At 36.6% G+C, this 27,322-nt stretch overlaps 6 protein-coding genes across 9 annotated transcripts; 2 read left to right on the top strand and 4 right to left on the bottom strand.

Moving 5' to 3' along the window:
• Positions 1 to 208: 208 nt before the first annotated feature.
• LOC125212582 (INO80 complex subunit D-like) lies at positions 209 to 4,950 on the bottom strand. Its single transcript, XM_048112792.1, has 2 exons — positions 4,170 to 4,950; positions 209 to 826 (listed from the first exon to the last, which is right to left on the bottom strand). Exons 1-2 carry the CDS (start codon positions 4,655 to 4,657, stop codon positions 556 to 558), a joined length of 759 nt encoding a protein of 252 aa, XP_047968749.1. The 5' UTR covers positions 4,658 to 4,950; the 3' UTR covers positions 209 to 555.
• Positions 4,951 to 5,150: 200 nt separating this feature from the next.
• Positions 5,151 to 9,331, top strand: LOC125212573 (phosphoglycolate phosphatase 1A, chloroplastic-like). The gene is made up of 11 exons (XM_048112781.1): positions 5,151 to 5,476; positions 6,182 to 6,249; positions 6,391 to 6,483; positions 6,565 to 6,636; positions 6,809 to 6,880; positions 7,296 to 7,355; positions 7,450 to 7,502; positions 7,620 to 7,717; positions 8,046 to 8,145; positions 8,798 to 8,901; positions 8,998 to 9,331. The coding sequence occupies exons 1-11, from the start codon at positions 5,200 to 5,202 to the stop codon at positions 9,102 to 9,104; spliced, it is 1,104 nt and encodes a 367-aa protein (XP_047968738.1). The 5' UTR covers positions 5,151 to 5,199; the 3' UTR covers positions 9,105 to 9,331.
• Positions 9,332 to 9,663: 332 nt separating this feature from the next.
• Positions 9,664 to 12,581, top strand: LOC125209119 (pentatricopeptide repeat-containing protein At1g03100, mitochondrial). 2 transcript variants are annotated; one of them, XM_048108730.1, is made up of 2 exons: positions 9,664 to 9,798; positions 10,120 to 12,581. In XM_048108730.1, the coding sequence occupies exon 2, from the start codon at positions 10,133 to 10,135 to the stop codon at positions 12,389 to 12,391; it is 2,259 nt and encodes a 752-aa protein (XP_047964687.1). In that variant the 5' UTR covers positions 9,664 to 9,798; positions 10,120 to 10,132; the 3' UTR covers positions 12,392 to 12,581. The 2 variants fall into 2 exon arrangements, with proteins under 2 accessions (XP_047964687.1, XP_047964693.1); XM_048108736.1 differs by having other exon boundaries at positions 9,676 to 9,798; positions 10,128 to 12,581.
• A 457-nt stretch (positions 12,582 to 13,038) lies between these two features.
• On the bottom strand, positions 13,039 to 15,839 carry LOC125210831 (AP2-like ethylene-responsive transcription factor BBM2). The gene is made up of 9 exons (XM_048110437.1): positions 15,510 to 15,839; positions 14,979 to 15,381; positions 14,789 to 14,871; positions 14,621 to 14,629; positions 14,447 to 14,535; positions 14,286 to 14,359; positions 14,136 to 14,186; positions 13,945 to 14,021; positions 13,039 to 13,850 (listed from the first exon to the last, which is right to left on the bottom strand). Exons 1-9 carry the CDS (start codon positions 15,649 to 15,651, stop codon positions 13,264 to 13,266), a joined length of 1,515 nt encoding a protein of 504 aa, XP_047966394.1. The 5' UTR covers positions 15,652 to 15,839; the 3' UTR covers positions 13,039 to 13,263.
• Positions 15,840 to 21,697: 5,858 nt separating this feature from the next.
• On the bottom strand, positions 21,698 to 25,110 carry LOC125206407 (phospholipase A(1) LCAT3). 3 transcript variants are annotated; one of them, XM_048105669.1, is made up of 11 exons: positions 24,688 to 25,109; positions 24,577 to 24,608; positions 23,721 to 23,848; positions 23,504 to 23,639; positions 23,320 to 23,371; positions 23,051 to 23,151; positions 22,721 to 22,900; positions 22,473 to 22,630; positions 22,345 to 22,399; positions 22,140 to 22,193; positions 21,698 to 22,082 (listed from the first exon to the last, which is right to left on the bottom strand). In XM_048105669.1, exons 1-11 carry the CDS (start codon positions 24,905 to 24,907, stop codon positions 21,924 to 21,926), a joined length of 1,275 nt encoding a protein of 424 aa, XP_047961626.1. In that variant the 5' UTR covers positions 24,908 to 25,109; the 3' UTR covers positions 21,698 to 21,923. The 3 variants fall into 3 exon arrangements, with proteins under 3 accessions (XP_047961626.1, XP_047961622.1, XP_047961633.1); XM_048105665.1 differs by having other exon boundaries at positions 24,517 to 24,608; positions 24,688 to 25,108; XM_048105676.1 differs by lacking the exon at positions 23,320 to 23,371 and having other exon boundaries at positions 23,051 to 23,107; positions 24,517 to 24,608; positions 24,688 to 25,110.
• Positions 25,111 to 25,650: 540 nt separating this feature from the next.
• On the bottom strand, positions 25,651 to 27,214 carry LOC125216970 (60S ribosomal protein L38). Its single transcript, XM_048118776.1, has 3 exons — positions 27,150 to 27,214; positions 26,113 to 26,296; positions 25,651 to 25,856 (listed from the first exon to the last, which is right to left on the bottom strand). Exons 1-3 carry the CDS (start codon positions 27,150 to 27,152, stop codon positions 25,834 to 25,836), a joined length of 210 nt encoding a protein of 69 aa, XP_047974733.1. The 5' UTR covers positions 27,153 to 27,214; the 3' UTR covers positions 25,651 to 25,833.
• Positions 27,215 to 27,322: the final 108 nt, after the last annotated feature.

Here is a 27,322-nt window from a genome sequence, read left to right as displayed (position 1 = left end):
ATCCGAAGCATGTATTTTATCCTTTAGGGTAAAAAGATAGTGTACATTGAAACGAAAAAAAAAGAATAAAAGTGGACACTTTTTTGGCAACAACTATTCCACATACTTTATCAGTTGGCACAATCTTATCATGCTTTTAGATGTGAAGATCAGAGTGCAATAATTAATGGAATCTATTGGAACACCTCATCACTGAAATTCGCTTTCAAGATCATCAACCACATTAATTCATTTGGCATTCATCAAAGATTATTGTTTTAATTGTATGCACATAGCCCATCAATCCCACCGGCGTGCAGCGTTTATTTCTCACGTTATGATGGTTCCGGCAGCGTAGGGCGTCGGCGACTCTCTATTGTTTCATTGAACAAGCAAGCCTTTTTCCTCTACTATAGACAAGAATTTTCAACCTAACAAAGCCAAACCTCTCAAGCTACACAACAATCAAGATTGACTCAATAGTTCTCAGCCATAAGACTATTCACTAACTTCAAATCTAGAGCTAGAATTTGCAGATTCATCAACTTGATCAAGAAATCAATGAATTTATAGGAATCAAGGCTTGTGATCCTCCTCAATGATCTCTGCATTCTCCAGACATGCTCTAGCCTCTGCAGCTCTCCTTTTCTGTTGGATTCTCCGGATCCAGTCAGCTACGAGGACATGGAGCTTGGGAGCAAGCTTACTCGTCGAGGCGATGTTGAGGCCCGACTTCTTGAGAAGGCGCACCATATACTTTTCAGCCTTCTGGAAATGGACAGAGCAATAAGAAGGGACTGTTGATCTGAGTATTGGTTTTCCACATAGTATAGGTCCTGTAGTTGAACTGATACCGGCAATCACGAATAAATGAAAAAATTATCAGCAAAGGAGACATCTAACAGGAAATTAACCATGTACAAATATTTTGTTACTGGAAAGAGATATTCTGATGCTAAAGAATGATTGCCAGCAGAATCTGATGATGTTTCATATATGTTCCTATTTTTGAATATGACAGGTCTGAAAAGGAAATTCTTCCAATCAAAGATAGACAACACAGCACATAGAAGATATGTTACAACACATATGTATGGTTGAGAAAATATAAAATAAAATAGAATACCAGCAATAGCGAATAAACAAGAAAAACTTATCAGCAAAGGAGACATCTACCAGGAAATTAACCATGCACAAATTTTTTTACTTGAAAGATATTGTCTGATGCTAAAGAATAATAGCCAACAGAATCAGATGATGTTTTCTATATGTTACTATTTATTGAATATGACAGGTCTGAAAAGGAAATTCTTCCAATCAAAGATCGACAACACAGCGGAGATAAGATATGTTACAAGACACATGCATGGTTGAGAAAAAATAAAATAAAATAAAACAGAATACCACAATTGTCCAAAATGAGTTGATTAAAACACACCAAATTAATAAATGGCATCGGTACATGTGAAAGCGAAAGAAAAATTAACAAGAATATTCTCCTAAGCATGGGCTGGTCTCAACCATCTTCAGATGCCAATTTGAGAACAAAGGTAAAAATCATAGTAACAGTTGAAACTGCAAAGAAAAGTAAAAAGAAGCATTCCAAATGCAGTTGCATAATTACATCAGGAATGATACAGCCTTATTGTTGTTACTGAATTATCTGCACTTTATACCTGATGAACCGAAAGCTATTAGTCTTTTAATGCAGGTTGTAAAGGAGTGCACATAAAAGAAAAGGACCTATACTAGAGAAGACCCCTTGCATCAGAATAAGTATTATACGAATCCTCTCATTTTTCTATCCATGATAAAGTCTACATAAAAGTGTACTAGTGCATTTTGAGATGCTATAGCTATCTCCTGCTTAGCCAGACAATTAAAAGCTTATAATTAAAACTCTTGGTAGCCAATGGATGAGCGTCCTTTTCAGGAAGGAAACGTCCTCTTACACGATGTAATAGAATATATAGATATTTCTTTATAGGTGATGTTTAAAAAACATATAGATATTCCTTCATGATCTAAAACAGAAGGAAAAGATAAATGCATGAAACACAGAATCCATCAAAGAAAAACTTTTATCTGTAAACGCATACGACTAACACCCATCTTTTTAGCAGCAACAAAAGTTTACAAAGATACGTTTCAGTGTTTCACAGAATGGAAATATAGTGGTCTACAAATCAATTATCTCCTATCCCTTTTCTGCATGAGCATGCAATTTTCCTAATAACAATAAAGGCTCACATTAAAGGGCCTATTCGAATAGCTTGGAATCGTGATCATCTTGATAAGATTTCTGAACAAATAATAAAAAATTATCCTTAACCATTTTAAAAGAAAATGAACCCTCAAGTGCAACTGGATAGCATATTTTGGTACATTTATCACCACCTCTGCTTAGAGGTCAATTTCAGTGGAGTAGGAAAAATGAAAGTTCCTAAGTAATTAAATACTAGTGGTGCTGCATCATTGTTAAATGTGAAATGGAAGTTTTAAGGTATAATACATTAAAATTTTAGGACAAGGGGTGCACCTTGATTCCTGTTTAGTGAAGCTGTGAAGTTATAGTATATTATGAAAAACAGGTTTTTATACTTGGTCAGCATATCAAACTTATCAAAGTTTATTATACATCAAACTTCAAGTAATTTTTTCATGAAATGAGTTTGTAATCTATGGTTGACCATCACAAACTACCCATGCTTGGTGGAGTAGCATCCGGGTATCCTAAATTTATGAGCATCTATACAAAAGTCATGAGAATGCAGTAAGGGTATATCACTTCCCAGATTATACAAGCCTCATAGACCATTGTCTCATTTGTGGGTTATATTTCTTCCTTTAAGCATCAAGGTAACGATAAAACACAAATTTAGGTGTGTATCTGTGTCAACAGCTCCTACTCGTTAAGCATAGTAATTACTTGGCGGCACTTCCTAGTTTCACTGCTACAGTGCTACTGGTTCCACACACTGATGTAAAAAATAAGATGGTTCTGTCTGTCCAACATTGTCATTCCATTTGTACAAGAGAATAAATTAAAGAGTCTCATGTGTAGTATTTGAGCTAGTTCAAGTAGTGTCACAGAAAGTTAGCCATACAGTACACCATGTGATATTGTGAAAATATATTGAGAACTTGGAAAGCAACGATATCTTGTTTGCAAATAAAACATTATAATTACCACTCTGGAACACCTCCACATTCTACAGAAATAGGTGTAGCATCTACTTCAGAAACAGCGGATATCATACTGCAATTGCACATAACCACACACGCACATCTTAGGATCTACCGTTTGACAACTTCAACAACCGCTTAGAAATTTTTGTATTCAAATATCTATTCCTGGAGAATTTCTTACATTAGTACATAACTTCACAATCAACAGTCAAAATTGTACAAAATTCATATAGAATAGTTCTTTAGATGCACAACGATATTTGTTATTTTTATTTTTTCTAATTGTAATTCCCTTTAAGTTCTTATCATTCAAAAAGGAAAATCCCTTTACAGAAACGCACTCTGTACCTTAGTTAAGGTCACACTTCTATCAAGATTCCATGGGGTACAACTGTACCAGACCCGATATCTAAAAACTGAGACAAGCACATCCACTGACCAAACAAATTTTCAAAATATCATTACTGCCATCAGGCATACTCCAGTTGTTTTCCCCTTTCCTTAAAAACTAAGTAAAGGTTAACAACCAAAACACCACCACTCATTAAACAAAACAACCTGCAAGTTTTTCCATCACATAAATCCCAAATAGAGATTAATCAGTTAACAAGTAACAGGCATCAAGGAAGATGAACAATGATCCCCAACAAGTTTTTCCAAGCAGTAAAAACAACACACATTACACGCAGTATAGTAGGATTACAGCAACATACAAATCCAAATAAATTAAGTGCACCCAGCACAGGGCAATTACATAGAGTACCATATATTATAGTAGCTATAGTTTAGCAACTAGTATATGCAGTACTACACTATCATGCCTACATAAAGTGATTCAGCCATCCTACAAAGCCTAATTACTAATCCAATCCAATGCATAATCTAATTTCTTGTCCAACACTCCCAAAGCTGCCCTAAAGCAAACTAACGAGCATAAATATTTATCATTCTCTACAATTTTCTCTATAAACAAAACAAATTAAAACAGAAAAGAAGCAAACCTCTTTATAGCGAAAACGCAAGCCTTGTACAGCTTCTGCTTGGAATCAGACAGTATATGCATATGACAAAACATTGTTAACGCCATCGCCTTTGCCTTGCAGCCGTTCATACCACACCTACCGGTTGCATTCCCAATCGTATTCCCATTCCCACCATTAACCCCCAAATTGCCATTTCCATTTCCATTATCCGCAGCCAGTCCGGGCGCGCCATCAGCGCGGCTCGAATTGATCCTCTCATTCTCCTCATCTTCAACGAAGGGGCTTTTCCCATACTCCCAATAGTATTCCCTGTACTTCAATTTCAGCTCTTCCATCAACGCCCAATAATGGTCGCGGTAAATCCCCTCGAGCTGCTTCGCTCTCCGGTAACGCCGATTGATGAGTTCGGATCGGGTCAGGAACTCCGATTTTGAAAGGGCGGCGTCCTGTTCGGCTCCGTCGATGCGAATTGGGCCGGCGGAGGACGACGGCGAGGGGTCCGGCATTTCGGCGGCCGTGCGTGTGGAAAGCTTGGCTTCGTGGCGGTGGTGGCTCGGACAGCTCACGGCGGCGACTGGGGAGGTGTAGAGGATTGGAGACGGAGAGAATTTGGGAATCGCGTATCTCTCTCTCAGTGAAATTTACGCTTGCGGAGCTGTTTGTAGGGTTTTATAGACCTCCAAGGATGTACAACAAGTGATGCACTGCGTACAATTTGACAAAGCTATTTCTTTTTATTTTCTTGCTTGAATTTATTTGAATTTCCGTTCATATTTTAAGCAGTTGCAATGGCGAAAGAGAAGGATGCTACAACAACGAAATAATCTGTTTTTACATGATTTTGAGTTTTATATGTATGCATAATTATAAGAAAATCTACCAAATATTCATGAAAAAAGTCCAAAAATTCAAGAATCACAAATTTGTGAAGGACAATCATCCACTCATATTTTCCACCTCATCCAGTAACTAACTATAAGAAGCCCAACTAACTCAAATTCAGAGGGAAAAATAATAAAGAAAATAAGAAAAAAAAACAGCCATAGAAATGCTGACAATCAAACTATCAGCAGCTGCAGTCTGTTCATCTTCCTCCACTCACTTCCTGAATCCCCACAGCAGATTGAGATTCAACAAGAGAATCCCTTTCCTCTCCAACCCGTCTCTCTTCAATCCTCTCAGACGCATCGCTGAATGCAGCAAGAAGAATTCGGCAAAAACAATGGATTCTTCTGCTTCTTCGAGGATTGTGGCCGCTGCCGAGCAGCTCAAGGACCCCGATCAGCTCATCGACTCTGTCGAGACTTTCATTTTCGACTGCGATGGTGAGTGGAAGTGATTTTTTTTATGTGTTATGTTTTGGTGAATGCGGTGATGTTATTGTTAATTGCCAGTTACACGTTCGGTGAAATGCTTGAATGAATTGAAAATTGAAGCCTAGAACTTGTTTATATAGAATGCGTGTGAATAATTAGTTTTCTTATAATGTGTTACTAAAGAATTATGATAGTACTAATGCAACTTTGTTCAGAAGGGATTTATGACAAGATTTTGTCTTGATAAATGATCGTAAAAATATGGAAATAATTGCATTTGTTACTTGAAACCTTACATGAAAAACTTCGTGTAGTAGCTATTACACAGTTACACATATTTTGGTTGCACGAAATATGCATTCAAATCATTTAAGCGTGTTCGGACATACTAATATTTTTTTTGTTCTGGTGAACTGATAACAATCATTGGAAGGGTACACTCGGTCTTAAGAGGTGATGATATAGGAACTTGAGAGTTAAATGTGCGGGTGTGTTGGACTAGTCATAGAGGTCATAGAGTGGTTAACATATGATGCTTAGATTCGAGTTCACTGTGACATCTTTAAGAATATTACAATTACCCCCAAGAAAATTGGGAGTTGAATGTAACTCTAAGATGCATTGACATCTTTCTTTACTAGTGTTCTAATAAAGTTTTTGGAATTTCACTTGTGTTATAATGTGCATATGAATCCCTACGTTGGATTTTTTCAGGTGTCATATGGAAAGGAGACAAGCTAATAGATGGCGTCCCAGAGACACTTGACATGCTTCGTTCAAAGGTAGCACATTGTCATTTCTTGAAGAATCAATAATTTGTATGGCATATTTTCCTTCCTTTGAAAGATGTGGAGCTAGTCTTGTTCGTGATTTTCTCCTCCTTGAGAATGCTAATGGTTGGATCCGATTGCTTCCTTGTGTAGGGAAAAAGGTTGGTTTTTGTCACCAACAACTCCACAAAATCCAGAAAACAATATGGCAAAAAGTTTGAGACGCTCGGCCTTAATGTCAGCGAGGTAAATGCATTCTCATTTTGATATGTATAATTGTAACCACGGAAAATAGTTAAGGATTCTAACAGGTTGGAAATCTTTCAGGAAGAAATATTTGCATCATCTTTCGCAGCTGCTGCTTACCTGAAGTCAATTGATTTCCCCAAAGATAAAAAGGTACTTACCATGTATTAGGAAATCACTTTCAAGAAACCGCTTAATTACACCTCTGAGATCAGTTTCATCCTTCACAAAGATGGAAAGTGGTTTTATAGGGCTTTGCTAAGCTGCTGATACGTTTGAATTGACGAACAACAGAAAATTGATTCTCATTATTGCCCATGTATAGGTTTATGTTGTTGGCGAGGAAGGCATTTTAAAGGAGCTTGATTTGGCAGGGTTTCAGTACATTGGTGGACCGGTACGTGATGAGTTTTATATGAAGTGCGTTTCAAGATTGAATGCGTGTAAATTTTTCATAGGAATGTCTTAAACCAGTGTATACAAACCTCTGATCTAGTATAATTTTCTTTTTATACCTGGCAATGTTGAGGCTTTATTAAAGATATTGATAATGAATGAATCGAACTGTTTATGAGAGTGCTCTATCAATAATGTTCTTATTAGCTGATCTAAAGCTTCTGATTTAAAGCACTAATCAACTGAGGTATATCTCATTGGGCCATCTCATCTTTAGCTCTAGGATTGAAAGGCTGAGGTAAAACACACGATTTATGAACTCTATATGGTGCTGAATTGATCTTTTGGTGAATATTCATTAATGGATTACATGAGTAGTTTCTGAAGCTAAACATTTAACATTTTGTGTTTTGCAGGAAGATGGTGACAAGAAGATTGAACTGAAACCGGGTTTTTTGATGGAGCATGACGAAGACGTAACTCTTCATTCTTTTACTATTATGGATATCATGGTTGCAGAAAGGATTCATTTGAATATTTTCTACTAATTCATTGTAACTCTCTGTGTAGGTCGGAGCTGTGGTTGTCGGATTTGACCGTTACTTCAACTATTACAAAATCCAGTACGTTTACCTGAAAATGTTAATGATCATAGTGGCTCCATTATTCCATCTCTTGCTTTTTCCCTGAAAACTGCATCACCGAGCTAACTTTACAAGTCTTGATTGTTCTATATGAAGGTATGCGACTTTGTGCGTCCGTGAAAACCCTGGGTGCCTTTTCATAGCCACCAACCGTGACGCGGTCACCCATCTCACTGATGCTCAAGAATGGGCAGGTGACCTAATTGATCTTGCTGTTTATGTTCCATTGCTACTCCATTATGCATTGCATCTAGATTCATAAAACTAGCAAACTCAACAAGGTCATTGAGACTCTTTCTCTCCTTTCTTGTCTTTTCAAAAGGGCGTGGAGATAGTCATTTGATTGGACTATGTTTTTTCTCAAAATTTTATTGTGTGAACATGAATTATTCAAGCATATTGTTTACTTTGAGGATTGAATCAATACACTCAAAAGAGTATAGGTGGTCATTTAGAACTTGTGTAGAAGGAATGTGTGAATATGATGGATGCTGAAGTGCAAAGCTTGTTTTCTGCAATCAGGTGGTGGCTCGATGGTAGGTGCAGTACGTGGATCGACTCAACGTGAGCCACATGTTGTCGGGAAGCCCTCAACGTTCATGATGGATTACTTAGCCAAGGAGTAAGCCTACGTATACTACTAGCTAGCATCATATGCATACAATAGGGTTGTGTTTTCTTTACTTTGCTTCCACGTTTTGCAAAAATGTTCTTTCCTTTGAAATACTACGCAAAAAGGAACCACGACCTTTCAAACGTTGAAAGGTCGTGCCAAGTACACCCGGAACTTTGATCCAGTGTCATTTTTGAAAAAATATAGAAAGATCGAGCTTTTTATTTTTTTTTTGCATATTTCAAAGGTCGAGATCTCCCTAAAAGATTCCCGTTAGGACGGATGATTAGGCGAGACCCCAAAACCTGTAAATAGAATAGAACAATATATAAACCAATATCTTCAGTGGCTGAGCCATTACTACAGCTTAGAGAGAGCTAAAGGCGAGGGATGCTCAAGCCCCCCCCCAACAACATATGGTCCAAAAAGACCATATGACCTAACAAAGAAGGGGGAGACCATAAGCCCTAGACCATATATGCAGAAGGACTGATGCCGATAAACTTGAAGCTAGAATCACAGCGCGAAAATAGTCACGCTACCATTCCATAGTTATGGCCATAGCACATAATCAACGCCTTCCTAGCTGTGCATAACATTGTTTTTCTAGGAAAAGGAATGCTGCAGCTGATGTTGTGTTTTTGTTATGAAAATGAAACAGATTCAACATCTCCAAGTCCCAAATATGTATGGTTGGAGACAGACTAGACACTGATATACTCTTCGGGCAAAACGGAGGGTGCAAGACTCTTCTTGTTCTATCAGGTAAGGAACGAAACAGGCACCATTTTGTGGTTTTTATCTCATCTTATGGAATGATAATGTTACCTAATGAGTCTCTTGCTATTCGTCCTTTTTCAGGCGTGACGTCTCTGCCAATGCTTCAGAGCCCCGACAACACGATACAGCCGGATTTCTACACCAACAAGATCTCAGATTTCCTTTCCCTCAAGGCTGCTGCTGTGTAATGCAACGCCAGAAACCGTCGAGTTTGTACGCATTTACACTCTGTTGTATGGATTTAGGTGAAGATAAAAAGTGGGGGATTACAAGAGCAAAGAGATGTCTAATTCACCATGTAATGATGTAACGCAGCACAAAAGCCATTTGAAACCAACCTTGTTTACTGCTTATTATATGTTGTGGTGATCTCTCTCTATCTCAATAACAGGATATAATGTTTCTTTTGTTTTAATTTAAATCCTACTTGGATTACGGGTTGATTGGGTACGAGCTTATTGGGTTATAATTTTCAGCCATTACTCTAAACACCTGAGTTTAAGACTAAGCCCAACAAGCTAATCAAATTGCTAGCAATAAAATTAACGTGTGATCAATCCAACGTACAATTGTAAAATTAGTCATAGTTATCAAATGTAAAACATTTAATTAAGCAAATTTTATTTAGGAATATTATATCACCAATAAAAAATGCTTATAATTTATATGTTTTTTTTAGTAGTAATTTGATAGTGTTTTTCAATATTAAAGTCAAAAGTTTTCCTAAACTAAAATAGCACATGAAAATGGAAATGAAAGGCCCCGTATGATATTCGTGCGTTTAAAGCCAATTACCTGGGTTTTGTCCACAGCAGAGTGTGCTGTGGTTTTGTAAACCGCAGAGGATCTGTTCCCGACTGAGTATTCTTCTCCGCCGCGAAAGTAAGTTTTCGACAAAATGTCTGATTGAAATTAAGCTTGTGATTTTGGTTAATAGGATAGACGGCTCAGTTACTAGTGTTAAAGGTGAAAACTTTGAGTTGATTGATTATGACGAGCTTGTGAGATTTTGTTGACTGATTTAGTGCTGAAAGTGTCTGTTTTGAATTCTAACTGTTCGACAAAATGCTCCAATTAAGTTAAGCTTGTTAAACTGGATGACTAGGATGCATGATTGAGCTTTTGTATATTACTTTTATTGCTAAATCTTGTGTTCCTGTGCGTAGATAGTAGTTTAAGGTGATGATTTTTGCGTCCTGTTAGATTTTCAGATGAAATGCTGCATGTAAGAAGAGTGATAAGTCGAGCAACATCGAATTACATTCTACATAATTATCTTGGTAGAGTTTCTAAATGCCCCTGCGTTGGCACCAAGCGTTTTCCCTACTTACATGACCAAAATGGTGCCTTGATGCTTCGACATGGGGTGGATGTTTTTTCACATAATTTCTCGACAGTTTTAGTTCAGGCTCGTGACATAGGCAGACTTCATGAGGAGTTGGAGACTGCAACTAATGAGGGTAGGCTCAATGATGCGTGGGATTTGCACGAGAAGCATATGCGGATGGAAGGGTTTGCTAGGAAATCCATTCTGTGCAAGCTGATCGCGGGATTAACAGAGAGTCTAGACATTGAGTGGCTTCAAAAGGCCTATGGATTGGTGGATAAAGCTTTTGAGGAACACAAGCAGACGTTGTTCGATAGGGAGATCCTCATTTACCTCTCTTTAGGCCTTGCTAAATGTGGACTGCCTATTCCTTCCTCGACTCTTTTGAGGAGACTAATCGAGATGGAGAACTTCCCTCCTGTGGCAGCTTGGTCTGCTATTATAGCTTATATGGCCAGCAGTCCGTCTGGAGCGTTCCTTGCGGCCGAATTGGTTCTTGAAATAGGTTACAAGTTCCATGACGGGAGGGTTGATCCACGGAAGAAGTGCAACGAGCCTTTGATTTCTATGAAGCCTAATGCAACTGCTCTTAACATAGCTCTGGTGGGGTGCCTTCGGTATGGCATCACTAGGAAAGGAGAGCAGCTCCTTGATATGATCCCCCGGATTAATATGAAAACTGATGCAACTTCGTCGATCATCATGGCCCATATTTATGAAAGAAATGGCCGGAGGGACGAGCTGAAAAAGCTCAGGAGACATGTTGAAGAAGTTGACAATATAACTGGTGTTCAGCTCCGGCAGTTCTACAACTGTCTTCTCTCGTGTCACTTGAAATTTGGCGATCTAGATTCTGCCTCTCGGATGGTTCTTGAAATGCTTCGTAAGGCGAAGAAAGCTCAGAATTCTCTCGGTGTGGCTACTTTGCGGTTGGAGACTGATAAATTAGGCACTGCTTCACCACATCAAATACACGAGAATCCAGCAACACCTCAAAGGTGTTTCTCGTGCTATGAAGACTTTTGTCGTGACAAAAAGTTTCTAAGCCTTGAAGCCGAGGCAAGAGAATTACTCAACACCTCGGTTGTGAACTTGCAGGGGCAAGTTGAGCTGGTCACAACCAAGAGAGGCATTCTTAGGCCAACTGAGATGACTTATGTGAAACTAGTTAAAGCGTTCTTGGAGGCTGGAAACACAAAGGATTTGGTCGAGTTCTTGATACAGGCGGAGAAAGAAGATTCCCCTATGTCTGCCGATAACTCGGTTCTCGTTCATGTCATCAACTCTTGTATTTCCCTCGGTTGGTTGGACAAGGCACATGACCTTCTGGATGAAATGCGCTTGGCTGGCATCAGATGTACCTCGTCAGTGTATAATTTCCTCCTGAAAGCATATCATAAGGAAAACCAGATTGCTGAGATGAAATCATTGATCAGAGACGCCCGTAGGGCTGGTGTTCAGCTGGATGCGAGTTCTTACCAGTCGCTGATTCAATCCCGGGTGGTTGAGAAGGACACAGCAGGGGCCCTTGATCTGTTCAAGGAAATGAAAGAGGCTAAAATACCTAGAGTCGTTGAACAGGACTTTGACTTGCTATCCAAGCGCTGCGCAGAGGGAGACGATGCTCATATAATGTCAAAGCTATTGCAGGAAATACAGGAAGGTCAGACAGCGGATTCTGGAGTCCATGACTGGAACAGTGTAATTCACTTTTTCTGCAAGAAACGGCTAATGCAAGACGCGGAGAAGGCTCTGAAGAAGATGAGAAGTCTGGAGCTTCCTCCCAATGCGCAGACTTTCCATTCTATGGTCACTGGATATGCTGCAATCGGGGGCAAATACATCGAGGTGGCTGAACTGTGGGGCGAGATGAAGTCTTTCGCCTTTTCTAGTGGGATGAAGTTTGATGTGGAGCTGTTGGATGCGGTGCTTTACACATTTGTGAGAGGCGGGTTTTTCATCCGAGCAAACGAAGTTGTTGAGATGATGGAGGAGGGCGGGATGTTCGTGGACAAGTACAAGTACCGCACCTTGTTTTTGAAGTACCATAAAACTCTGCATAAGGGCAAGGCGCCCAAATTTCAGACAGAATCACAGTTGAAGAAGAGAGAAGCTGCGTTGGCCTTCAAGAAATGGATTGGTTTGTGATTCAAGTATTTTGAACAACTAATGTTTCAGAGTTCGTAAGTTTAAGTGAATGCATCATTTATGCATAATCAGTGCTAAGATTACTAGAAAATTATTTAAGCCAACTCTATATGTTCACATATTCTTGAATTTTATAAAGGGCAATTTGCCGAAAAAATCATACTACTTGGTTAAATCTACGACTTTAACAAATTGCCAATTATATCATTACTTTAATCTGTTATTTTTCCTAATTGTCTCATGGTGATATTTTGGTGGGTATATGAATTTATTGACGCAATGTGTACGTGTAAAAGTGATGTGGCTAACTAGATGTAAATAACGTCATTAATTCCACGTAGTATGTATTTTCCGTCTGCCACATTGTATATAATTTCATGAGATTATGGGACAAATTAGAAAATGATAAAGTTAGGATATAATTGATCATTTTCAAAAGTTGCAGGATTTATTAGAAATTGACTAAATTAGTATTAAATTTTTTTCTATAATTTGTGATTTATAAAATATGCCCTAGATTGTTCAAAATGTTTTGAAATAGTTCAAAAATGAATAGATGGGTTCATTGCTTGTAATAAAATTAACTTTTTGTATGCCAAGAAGGCCCTTTTCATATTTGCAGAAGGTTAAGTGATAAAATAAAACACTTCATGAAAGACAGTACTTTTTTTTCTCTGAATAATAACATACATACCCGAGCCAAAGTTCCCAAAGTTGATAGCCAGTAATCTCATTGAAACGAGATTTAATTAACTTTAAACACTGGCTATAAATGAACTACAGCCACATCCTAATCAATTCTTACCAAAATACAAATTAAACAAATACGTTACATAGTTTGTTCGATGGCACATGCTTCTCTCAAACGGCCCTCAAGTCCCGTTCCACATTGTGCAATCATTTGTGATGGCGCTCCCGCTAGACGCCAATTGCTGAGACTGATAGTACAAACTCCTATAAGCATCCCCCGACGATCCAAACGCGCCCTCATATCCAAAACCACTCCCAACACAAGCTGCATTGTTCTCATACGACACCGGCCCAGGCACGGGGTCGAGGCCAGAAAGATTGTTGAGCTGCAACATTGAGGTTTGCAAGAAACCTTGATTTCCCCCTAACTGAAGATGATGGTGAATATCATTGAATCCCACATTGGAATCTTCATCTTGTTTGCACCACACTCTTTGGTATGGTTGAATGTTTGTGGGCCGGGCCTGCTCGAACCCGATAATGGGCCAGCTGTAGGTATTATTTAGGGTGCCTTCGTCGGCCCGTTGCATTTGCAATAGCATATCACCTTTCCCGGCCTCCTTGAGGCGCTTTGCGCCGATGGGGAGGCTGATGCTCTCCATGATGCCCCGAACGTCGTAGCGACTCGTCTCGAAGTTCGTGACCGCGTTGAGGCCGCGGAATTTGATGGCTGCCACGTCATATGCTTCGGCTGCCTCCTCTTGTGTGCCTTAGGAAAGTTATAAACGTAACAAATTAACGTGCTATGGTACATAATAAAGTAATTTAAGTTCTATAAATGTAGATTTATTTTAATAACTTACTGAAAGTTCCTAAATAAAGATCTTTGTTCCCTGCCACTCTTCCTATCCTTGCTTGCCATCTTCCATGCTGGTGATGTCTGATAATAGTTTGATTTTAACAAATTAAAGATGAATTCGATACATTACAACATATATTTAATGTTGATAATATGATTATAACTTATAAACATGAAATAATAGTCCTTATTTACCTTGTAACACCTCGGTAAATCGATGCACCTCGAGAAAATCCAGTGCTTTTTCTGATTTAATAAGGAAATAAATAATTCGACAGTATTAGTTTTTTTTAAAAATTCTTAGACAAAAAAAAGGATTGATTAATATTTCAAAACAATTACTACCTTCTAAGTGATGCAACATATTCCTGCCTTGTCATGTGCTTCATTTCCTCAATTTCTGTCTCATAATTGCTAATCTGAAAAGCCACATTAAAATAAAACATGTTATAATTCATTCTTGAGATATTAAACAAAAATATAAATAACCTTTTAAATCAAATTACAGGTAAATTAGTGGTGGTGGTGGTTCCCCAATATTTCAAGGCAGCTAAATCATAAGCCCGAGCGGCCTTCTCTTCCTTGTCATAACCTCCTACATTATATAAATATTCATCAAATAATCTTTATATATAAACAAAATTAATTACTAAGAAAAATAAACAAATAACATGACTTACCCAAATAAACTGCAGAAGGTTTGAATCATCGATCCATGTAAAAAAAAAGTGAATTAAAACCCCAAGAAACATCATATAAATACTTCATTACAATAGTAGTTTATTAAATACTCATAAGTGGAGTATCGATTAAAGAAAAAAATACTACTAGTAATTAAATATTTGTACCTTGCCTTCCTTTCCGAGTTTGGCCTTCTCTTCTGCAACTATTATCCCACAAATGTGCTTCATACCTCCCAGTCCATCTATGCCTGCACAAATAATGGTTTTATTTAAACTTCTATTTCAATGAATTAAGAAATAAACATGATTAAATTTTTCTCATCAACCCTAATAATTAAAAAAAATACTACGAGACCTTGTTACACCACGATAAATTGAAGTTCTTTGTCCAAACGTTTCTATATTTTTCCTTGGCACAGATTCAACTGCACCGCCTCCTCCGCCGCCGAGTTTGCTGTCTGATGACTGAGAGCTTGTGCTCATGGAGAGAGACAGCGCCTCCGGCGGCGGAGGAGGAGCTTCGTCGACTGGCTTCTCCACAGGCGGCGGCGCAGCGTGGCTTCTCAGCCAGTTCTTGATCATGGAGAGGCCCATGTTGTGACTACTTCCATTAATCATGTTTTGATGATTATCATCATCAGCAGCAGCAGCAGCAAAAGATTGGACTCCAACTTCAAGAAAATTCTCTAGTTTTGGGGTTTCTTGATTTTGGTTGCATGAGAAGGAGTCGATATTGCTGTCGTCCTTCACATTCCAATCTGCATAAAAAGGAAAAGGGAGATTTGGAAAGTTAATGAATTGAATAAATAAGCCAAGTCCACTACAAAAGATTTGATTTTGATGTGCTGAAATGGAAAAAAAATGGAAAATGAAGATTTTGTGCTACCTTGGGGTGGAGGGTTTGTGTTGAAGGTTTCAAAAATGGGATCAAAGCATTGATCTGAGTGAAACCCTAGTTCTTGGTTTTGAGGGTGGTGATGTTGATTTGATGAGAGAGAGAATCCCAGCCAGTTGTTCATGGCAGCCATGGTTGTTTCTTGAGATGTGGTACAAGGTTTGGAGTTTGGGGTACAAGTGTTTGGTGCATGAATTGTTGAGCTAGTTAATAGAGATGGGGAAGGAGAAAGATTAAATGAAAGAGAATATGAAGATCATTTGTTCCAAAGCAAAGTGCAAGATTTTCACACACAATTCTCTCTCTTTCTCTCGATTTTGTAAAACTCTCTCTCTTGATTTTGTTGGTCATGAAGGGGGTGCCTAGTAGTTTAAGGGCAGACAAAGACGCTAATCCCAAAAACCTCTATGATTCAAGCAAGTGACAAAAATTTGTGCTAGGGTTGATCAAGGGTAAAATTGTTATTTCACTTTTGTTTTGTTGTGGATAACAATAGAAGTATCTCATTACTTTTGGATTTATAAATTGTTAATTGCTTTTTAAAAGTATATAACCAAGTTAGAAGTGCAAAAAGTAGATTTATTTGTTTGTTTTTTGGATATTTGAAAGAAGAATATTTGTTCATATGGTTAAGGATATATGACTTATACAGATGTTTTAAGGTTCTTTTATGATCATAATGTATATTAGTCCTCTTTCAACGGAATATGTAGTCAATTAATTATAAATTGATCGATATGTCGATCCACTATTTATCAATATAGTGTAAGTTCTAGTGTAACATCCAACCAATATGATCATTTTAAGGCTATATATCATACATAAAAGTGATAGTGTTGTAGTTAACATATCCATAATCATAGTGTGTCGATATTAATTTATGGTATGCTACATGATTATGACGATTGCATGTGTTTAGCGTTATATTTATTCTTTGCATAATAGACATCAAACACCGAATTAGTAATTTACAAACAATCTTTAGCAAAGGTACAAACAAAGACACTATACAACTGTCTATTTAATACAAATATAAAAATAACAAGAATGTACATTTTCACGTGCAAAATTTCACACGTAAGAGAGTGTATCGAAAGATATAGAGAGGTGTAGATAGGCAAGTAGGTAGTAAAGTTGAAATAAGCTATCTTGATAAATGGTTAAAATTAGTATTAATGCTTAGTTTTATAGGGTAAACACATGGGGTGGTAAACCTAAAAGCATGTGGTTTCGTAATCCCAAAACCATCCTCTTTGAACGTTCAAAGATTTCCTAGATTCTCTTAATCTTAAATTAATTAAATAGACCCACTTTATGCATATATTAGTTAATTACTATTCGTTGAAAAATAATCACAAGTTACAACAAAATTTGTTTCTTGAATGATCCTTCAAGTGAAAACCAACTGCATAATAAATTGAATAGTAATTCTATATATATTGCACTTGTTAAAGTATTTACGAAAGTGAAAAAAGAGTTATAGAATTGAGTCGGTTGTAACTTGTAAATTTGAATTCTTTAGAGATATATTTTTAAAAATATGTTTAAAATGTTAATTAAACTAAGTAAAAATATATAGAGGAAGAGGTATTGAGGAATGAGAAAAGGTAATGGTTTGGTAGCTTTAATCTCCATAATTCCGACACCCATAATATGTAGAGTAGATAAACTGATTGATATGATAAATGTCAGAAAACTGTCACTGCCACTCCTCATATAATCAATTCAAATAATTGATATATGTATATACACATGTTTATTTAGAGAGAGAAAGATAGATTGAATGAATCCTAAGATAGAGAGTATCGTGTTTGATCAGGTGGGGATGGATTTGCAGTAGCAGAAGCGGCCTTTACAGACCCATAACTCTCTCACATTCTAATCTTTATCACACACACACACACATATATATATAATATATATATCTCAATCATCGTCAAACTCCTCCTTCGCTGCACACGGGACTCTCTCTCATAACAATAATTCATGTATGGAACTGACACTGCATGTAATAGCTTTAAGGATTTCTAATTTTGATACATATGTTCCACTATTTTATTGTTTTAAATTATTATAGTTTATACTACTACTACTTACTACTACTATATGACTTGAATTTTAGCACTAGCTTGTTGAATTTAATATTCCAACGTCAATTTATTGTTAAAATAGCCTTATTAGTTTACAAAATTGTTTGATTGTATGTGACTAGAATAGGGGTGGGTCGATACGATATATCGTATCGAAAACGTTGTATCGTGTATCATATCGTGTTACAAAGAATTTCATATCGTTATCGTATCGAAAGTTTCGATATATCGAACTTTCAATATGAATAATATCAATATCATTATCGTATCGATATTTCGATATATCGTTAAGAACGATATATCAAAGATCGATACGATATATCGAAATATCGTTATCGTATCGAATATTTGTATATCGAAAAATATAATTTCAAAATTGAAAAATAACACAAAAATTAATAAAACTTCAACACAATAAAATAAATAATGTTCTTATTAGGGTATCATACATATATTTTCTAAATATATTAATGAATTAAATGGATTCATATATATTTATAATTTTAAACTTCAATATGTATTGAATTGCAATATGTTTCGATATATACAATATATATCGTGTATTATCGAATATACGATATGTATCGTATATTCAATATAAAACGATATATCGTGATAAAAGAAAATTCATATCGTTAGCGTATCGAAAACTTATGATATGATACCGTATTATATCGAAAATTATGATATACCGAAAATTCGATAATTTTTCGATATTTTTTCGATACGATACGAGCGATATATCATTTTTTCGATATTTTTACCCAACCCTAGACTAGAATCATCCGCAAACATATTTTATTGTAGAGTTTTGTCAGTTTTACAATGCTGTAATTTGTTACACAAATTTGCGAGGTTTAGACTATCTACAAATAAACTGAAAATTAATATCAGAAATCAAATAGGAGTACTAAACTATGATAATTGATAACCCTTAATATTTGTTATGGTGCGAGTAAAAACATAAATGATAGTATAAAAAATAATGCGTTAGCGTTAACGTGCTACCTATATCATGACATTAACCCTTGTCTGGAGGGTCTATGTCCAAATTAATTAATCATATTTTATTCTCTCTCGAATTTGTTTCTACTTGAGATTATTGTACATGTACATACATTTACATCGGATTCTTGCGTATTCGTTTTCTTGTAATGTACATATATTTAGTTATGTTTTAAATGTGCATTTAAATATTGTACTATAAATCAAGGAGACTTTGAGTTTATGATCGACCGATAAAATTCACAATATTCACTACCAAACAACATTATTAAATTAATTTTTTTTATAAAATAAATGAAGAGAATAATTATCTCCGTCCCGGCTAAGATGACACATTCCTTAGCCGGCACGGGGTTTTAAGAGTAATTGGTTAATGTGTTTAATTGGACAGAGAAAAGGTGGGTGGGAGTATTAAAATAGAGAGGGAAAAAAATGTGAATATTTTAATAGGGGTGAGAAAAAGTGGTTGAGTGTATTAATTGAAGAGAAAAAATTTCTAAAAAAGGAAATGTGTCATCTTAGTTGGGACAAACTAAAAAGAAAAACGCGTCATCTTAAGCGGGATACGGACACTGATGGAGTATTTTATAATGAAGAGAGTGAGAGAGAGGCATCTCGAAGATTGCGAACTTAAGCAACAGCTTAGTTTGACCGTTGAAGACAGTAAAATAAATAAAATAAAAAAGGTAGCTAGAGCCGGCCACCACCCCTCAGTAAAAACAAAAAGATGAAATTAAAGCAATAGTATTAATTTAAATATTTAATTAACTTCTCGGTAATATCATCATACTCATGCCACGAATCTCACTCTATTTTACTCTATTAATATTTAATTAACTTTTGACCATTATTGGAACCATCTACCTTTCTAGCCTTTCACACACACAATCCTAATTGGTTTATAACTTTTCAAAATACAATATTCCTTCGTGTTAATTAGTAGCAGTACTAATTTATTACATGATTTTTTGGCCAATTTGTAAATTGAAAATTTAATTATCTAGATAAATCACTATAAAAAATCGAAAATGCATGGTTGTGACAAATGCAGGGTAAATACACTGCAAAATATTTCACATTTTTTTTATCACAATCGTATAAAAGTTTAAAACTTATATAAATTATACAAAATATTTAGTTCATATTTCACTTTAGTACATTCGGTTAGTTTTATTCGTTATTTTTACTTTTTTTCTTTATGCAGGATACAAAAGGTTTATCATTATTTTATATTGGTACAAAATATTTTTCATTTTATATCGGTACATAAAATTTTATCGTTGTATCATATATGTTTTGTATGCCAAGTAGATAAAATTAAGGACATTCAAACACGCAATAATATTAAATTGAAATATATATGGCTTCAAACATTTTGTACCAGTACGAAAGAAATGTGAAAAAGTTTATATCAATTGTATAATTATATATCCCGACAAATGCTGGATGCTTATCCCATTTTTTCAAAAGCACTAATTTTTGCCTCTCACAATATTAATTATAATTAGTTACAATCTTATCCATGTTATGTTTTATTTGATGGGATATGATCATGCCACGTGCAACTCTATTTTCATAATTATCATGTGATTTAATTTATAAATATATGTAGCGTTTTCACTAATTAGATTTGATAGACCATTAGAAAACAAGTAGAGGGGCATGTCGTCACTTTCCAGTTAAGGAACTATTAATATTCTTAATAAACTTACCACACTTATAAAAATGAAGAAATAATACTAACAAATATGTCAGTAACTGCATGTATTTTAATTCGACACCGCAGACCCATAAGGAATATAATAACATTCCATTAAAAAAGAATGGGTACGTGTCATTAATAAGATTATATAAAATGATAAAGATTGATGAGAGTGCCACGTGTTGTGCTAGACTAGATTTTATTCTCAATTTGGCATGCATGTCCCTAATAATTGGTGGAAGTGACAATTAAATTACTTCAATTTTGCTACTATATTTCTCCTTTTGTTTTGTTTTTAATGTTATTTAAACTTAATTTAACTTTTTCAAGACACTTGTCACACAATATCTGACATATTAATATTTTAAGTCCAAAAGAAGAAGAAAAACAAAACGTTAACTTTAGTCAACTTGGAGTTTGGAAATTAAATAATATATATGAATTCTACTTGCTGAAAAGAAATGAAGAAAGAATCGAATTTTAAAACGGTAGTAATACATCATACTACTATTATTTAGTAATACTGTAATTTTCTTATCATACTACCTGAAAAGAAAATGAATCAATTTGAAGTTATGGATTTTGTCCTTACTGAAAAAAGAAATGGGAATTGATTAATTGTCGTTACACTGCCATCTCCCATTATTTACTGCATAATTATGATAATAAACCCCAATATCATACTTCCACGTCTTCTTTTTCATAGGATAATTAAAATGAGCACTTCGTCAATTTTTAAAAAAGAAATAAATCCAAGATTAAGAAATGAACGATCAAAGCGTGGAACAAAATCCAATCCTTGAAAATTGGTAAAATCACATGGAAACAATAAGTACTATTGAAGCCCTCTTTTCCTCTTTCATACAAACACTTGAACAATTCAATACATATACGTATATGCAATTATGCATGCAACCATCAAAATTATATGTAAGGCAGCGCAGTTGGTTCTGGAGGGGCTGAGTTGCAACAATGGGCAAAGATCGATTCTCATTATTGCCGTGTAGTTGTAACATCTCTCAGGCACAAGTGAGAGGCCATGAGAGGTAGGCTTCTGGCAGGACAGTGGGTTAAGGGTCCTCCCCCTTAGCGGGTCACCGCATACCCTGATTGAACACCCCTCACAATACTGTCGGGACGGGATGTGGAGGGCCCTCGGGGTTGGGATTACAACCTTTTACAAGAAGAGTATATAACTTGTGCGCCTGTGTAGTTGTGTTTGTCCCTCTGTCTTCTCTGTATGTATGTGTGTGTGAGAGAGAGAGAAAAGGAGAAGGAGAAGAATGCCCATTTGCTTGAAGCCACCAAGAAACTGGACCTTTACTGTGTGTGAATGTGTGTGTGAGAGGGAAAGAGATGGTCGAAGCAAAGAAAGATGTGAGTTTAGCTAGTTTAGTGGATACGTATATGTTGGCACATCTGAGACATACAATATCTTTACATAATATACATAAAAATATATGTTCTTCTTCGTCTTCTTATTGCACATGCATGGGCATATACCAAATACGTATGCGCATACGTATATTGCATATATATGTACGTGGATACAACATTCTAGCTAGTGAGAGTGTGCTCCATCTACTTAGCTCGGCTCACACTCATACACTAGATAGCCATCACCTTGGATGCGTGAGAGTGTTTCGCCTTTGCCACCGGAGAAACTCCCAGCCAGTTCTTGATAAGCTCGAACACCTTCTCATCACGCAGCAGTGCCCGGTGACCTGCACATACTCCCACCCTCTCCACTGCATCGAAACTGTCTGCCTGCACTCCACATTATCAGAGTTCGTCATGAAAGAGAGAGAGAGGCAGAGAGCGTACCTGTGCTGATTCGGATGGGACTGTTCCATCACCATCTACATAAGAGTATTCTGGCTGAACGACATAGGAACATACAAGTTAGAATACAGTTAAGATTATGAAAATCAGGCACAATGTGTGCGCGTGTGATCAAAGATGTCAAGGCATAACATCTACTACAAGCTCTGTATGCACGATATCAGTTTGAGAGGTGCGCGTTGCTCACCAGCGTGTGGCATATCTCGGATGGATCGCCTATTGGAGAAGACTCCGAACCATAGCTGAGAGAGGTTAGCATATCAGGGAAATTACTAGAAGATAGAAATTCTTAAACTTGTACAGACCTCTACCTACCGAACATCAAAGGGTGTGTCAACAGATATTCCATAGATATTGTAGAACGGAATCCCCTGAGGGAGTTGAGTTTGTTCAAGGACTTCCCGGGTGCCCTTAGCCCATTTAAGGATCTCAAAGTTGAAAGGAAGGGCTATTGTTTCTCCATCATAATCCAACTGTAAGCAACCATCATTCAAAACCAGTACTCGTGCAGAACAGACGGAAAGATATGTTATTCAATTGGTTATCGATGAGGATGAAACTACCTCGTTGTTCTTCAATGCAGCTTCGAAAAGGGATATGCATCCATTCGAGTGATAGGATTCCAGCTCAACGGATGTCTCCTCACCGTTGGAGTGCTTCCTCCATACTTGGATCACGGGTTGCTTCTTCCAATTGAAACTTGGGTTTGGCAACATCTCGTAGATAGATGGGCACTCAATCAGCTAAAGCATGCTCCGAGAGATTGGTAAGTGTTAACTTAAAATCAGAGATAACTGGTACATAACATTAGGCATAGAAACTTCATCCTAGGTTCTCTGCAGATTTAGGCATAAGCAAGTTTGTATTTGAAATTAAAGCAAGTTGGTAATTACCAATTGATGCATGGACCACCTAGACACAAAGAAGAAGCTTTCAAAGCCTTCGACAAACTGCAATCCAGTAAGCAAAGAATCATTGATGCATCCCGGTGCACCTGTTCACAAACACCTCAGAACTCGTAGATGAAGCAAATAGAAATCCACTCTACAACTATAGTTATTAGTTTTAGTGAATTGCACAGATTTTAAAATGTCCAGTTTAGCAAAGACTGGGAAACTGCTTAGTTAGCAGAGGTTCGGGAATAGAATACGAGTAATGCTACCTTGGAAGGGAGTGGCAATAGTAATCCACTTATTTACATATTTGGCAAATATCTGCAGTTTCAAAGACAAATCACTCGATATGCCTTCATATGCAACGTTTTAGGAATGCATAAACAAAAAGTAAGGCAGAAGAAAGCAAGAAAATATATATATACATAGTGAACTAAAACTGAATTGACATACATCATTATGAAGAGATATGAAACATGAGACCAGCAATCCACCCATCGAGTGTGAAATTACAGTGACTTTCCTTCCGCCCGAAGCTTTATGAGCAGTCTCTAACTTCTCTTTTAGGCCATCCATTAATTGACCAATTCTGCAATATTTTGAGTTATTGGCAGTTGAAAAGATTTCCTTAATGAACACAGTAAAGAGGTTTTACAGAAGACCACACTACCTATTGCTTTGGCGAAAGTCATAGCCATACCCAAACAACGTCGTTCCTTTCTTATACCCGCATCCAACAAGCATGTCAATCATATCATGGAAATGATACAGATCGGTCAAATGCAGAAGCTTTACAAACTGGCATAGAAAAGGGATGATATTAGACACATTTCTAAAACAAAAGGGGAGAAACTACAGCAGCTACACAAATCTACAGCAAAGTGGAATATGCCATTAAGTTGAGCAAATGATTACATTATCATCTTGAATAAATCACCATAAATGTTAGCCATCTAAAGTAGAATCCCAAACCAAAGATAGTCGATAAATGAAACAAAGTAAATAGCTCAATGCAGTAAATGTTAACGCAGCCTATTTGAAATCTATTCTTCAGATATCATATCCGAAGCTCCAAGGGGTAGCAACCGGAGTAGCCAGTTTAGCACATTGATGCATACCACACCAGTTCATTCACAATTCCAAACCAATTTCATTCACTTCTCACTAAAACCACGCCTTGCTCCATGCTTTAGACGCGAATGTACCTTGAGCAAGGATGACTAAACATACACCATAGCCGAATTACACTTACAAGGATACATGCTAGTCTTGAATTTGATCAAGCCAGCTAACTCAAGCAGCTGAGAACAAGAGCATAAAGAAGGTCGTGCAATCAAATAAAGTGTAACAACTGAAGCTGCAATAATACACTAAACCACTACATAAACAATCACAATCAAGCATGAAAAATGCAGGGAAATCAGAGAACAAAAAAGGCATTAAATAGTAAATAAATAAAAGCTTACAAGAGAAGGGTCTAAAATATCAATAGCATAAAGCCCATAATCATCTTGAGGCACAACTACCTCAGTACTATCATCCAATGTCTCAGTATACCCTACACATTCAGAAATTCATTCAATATCAGAAAAGCTTAAAACTTGACATAAAAAAGCAAGAAAAATTGATAATTTGACCTGTTTCAGGATTGTACATGGACCAGAGCTTGTTCTTGAACTCCAAATTTGCCAGCAAAATCCGGACCCAAACCCTGGTCTCGGACCCGGATTTCTTCTTCTTGGAGTTGAGGATTGACCCGGCTATGCCCGAGACCAGAAGAACAGGATCGCAGTCGGAAATGGCGTCGTCGGCGTCGGTGAGACTGGACTTGCAGCAGCAGAAGTAGTCGCGCAGCATCTTCGGTTGGATCCGGTTTATGACCCGGTTCAGTATCCAGACTCTGGCTTGTGGTTTTTAACAGTTGGAAGTAGTTATGTTCACGATGCTGAAAGATGCAAAAGCCAGCATAACTGAAGAAGCATATTCCTCTATATTAGGAAATTGCATTTTACTCCCTAAATTTAGACAAATCTCATTTGCTGCCCAAGTCTCAAATTGCATAGCATGAGATCGAATCAATTAATAGAGTTTTGTTGCAGAATAAATTCAATTATTAGAATGTCTAATGTCTAAACTTTTCGATTTGCTTTGAATGGAGATTAGGGTAGTTGGACTACAATAAAAATAGTAAAAAAATTAAAGGTTAGTGAGTGATATAATGAGCTGCACGAGCTCTACTGTCTTGGCCCACTTAATACTATTAATCTTGTGTGGCCAATAATTTGATAAACCCATTTAAATAATTAGGCGACGTTTGGTTTCATAGATAAAATAATATTAAGATGTAATCTAGGATTGAGTCGTGAGATTATTTTAGTCATAGGAGGTTAGCTATGACTAATTATCCCATAATTATCCATCTAGGATTGAGTTGAGGGACTAAATCTCATAAACCAAACACCCTACTAATTTCATCCGGGACACAATATTGCAAACCGAACACCACATTAGAGTGCTTGTACAAAAAAAAACTTTGTATGAATGTAACATTATTCAAGAAGTATATCTGGATCCAATAGTTGGAAATGCAAAAACACAAATTCAGAGAGATGAAATCAATTGATAACTAACACAAGTCAAAATTGTGCCCCATACAAATCCATGGCTTCGACATCATTTTAAAAGAAACAACGAACTATTCCAAAAGGAAATTAAGGCTGAAATCAAGAAAAGCCAACAACTGACTTTAAGAAAGAGAAGAAGTGCGATTCCACAGCTGATTTCTACAGGTCTTGCACGCTCAAACCTATCAAAGAACGACGTTGTAAGATGTGAAGCCGCCATCAAAATTCAACAAGAATATCATGAAATGTAGAAGTAGAGCAACATATTTGATCACCAAGTGAGAACCATCACAAATATGATCACATGGACGTTTTGACTTTGGAAATATGTAGTGACAAAGGTGTTGAAGGGCTCACCAATAATATATAAACATCAAATCATATAATGGAAGTTTGGACTTTGGAAGAAAGACTAGAGATGGATAGCAGCAGGTATACCTGGTGGGAGAGATTGCTTCAGCTTCTCGGCCTTCTGAGAGTCGAACACACAGAGTGTGTAAAGATACCTGGAGCACCGAACCTTGAACTTCACAGCATCCTTGGTCCTCTTAATTTTCACAGACCGCGCATCCTTCCTTCTAGCAGTGAGAAGGAAGTCCTTGATCTCATGGATTTGCTTAGGCTGGACACCACAAACAGGTTGAATAAACATAATTAGTTTGACTTACATGGCTACTAACAGAGTTTAAATAAAGAGAAACAACGCATCCGTAGCTTCAAAACATTCCAGTTCCTTATAGAAAATGCATTTAATTACCTATCCTAAAACAATACTTACATAGCATCTCACTCAAGATGGATCCAAATTTAACATGCACAAAAGAGTTTAATAAGATGATAACAAGTGAGGCATAGAGTCGTAGACTATCTGTGTTTAAATAAAATCAAGCATATCAACTAACTCGATGTGAATCTACATAACAGAAACCACAACCTTATCATGCATCTATGTTATGTTCTCATTTCAAATTCTTATCTCATTCAAAGGCACATATCAACAAGTTCACTGGCTCAATCAAAAAGAGGCTCTATCTGTATTGGTCTGTGGCCTAACAGAATTCGATGTAATAGCCTAACTCACAGTGGATTTACATCATCACATGAAATTAGCCATGAAACTCCGTATTCATTTTTGGACTCTCCATACGCTCCAATCCAAAATTCAATAAATCATCCAAAAATCTCCGACATACATGACTAGCCAATACACAGCAAATTTCCATTCTCATTTCAATAAATAGCTCAAATCCATATAAAATTGAGAAACCTTTCAAACAACATTGTAAATTTAGCGATAATAAATAAAAATCACAAGCAATTCGCATAAAATGAGTTCCTCATTTAACAAAACCTTCAACTACCAGTAGTAAAAAAACACGATCATTATTCACGTCCGATTACAAGTACAGTGAAAAATCGACACAGCAAGAATTTAGAATTGATACTACTAATTACGATTAGTAACATGCATTTACCATGATTTCTGGAAGAAGTTCAGCTGAAGATGCAGTTGCAGCGACGCTGAAAAAACATAGCTCTAATATTACTAGGGTTTTGAATATTCTAATAATTGGTTGGGCCGTTTATGCAAATTGAGTTGGCCCATTTAAAATATTAATGGGCCTCTTCAAATTGGTCCATTCATATA

The sequence above is a fragment of the Salvia hispanica genome, chromosome 1 (genome assembly GCF_023119035.1).
Source record: "Salvia hispanica cultivar TCC Black 2014 chromosome 1, UniMelb_Shisp_WGS_1.0, whole genome shotgun sequence".
NCBI lineage: Eukaryota > Viridiplantae > Streptophyta > Magnoliopsida > Lamiales > Lamiaceae > Salvia > Salvia hispanica.
The sequence above is the reverse complement of the archived record's forward strand: the minus strand, read 5'-3'. Positions and strand labels throughout refer to the sequence as shown.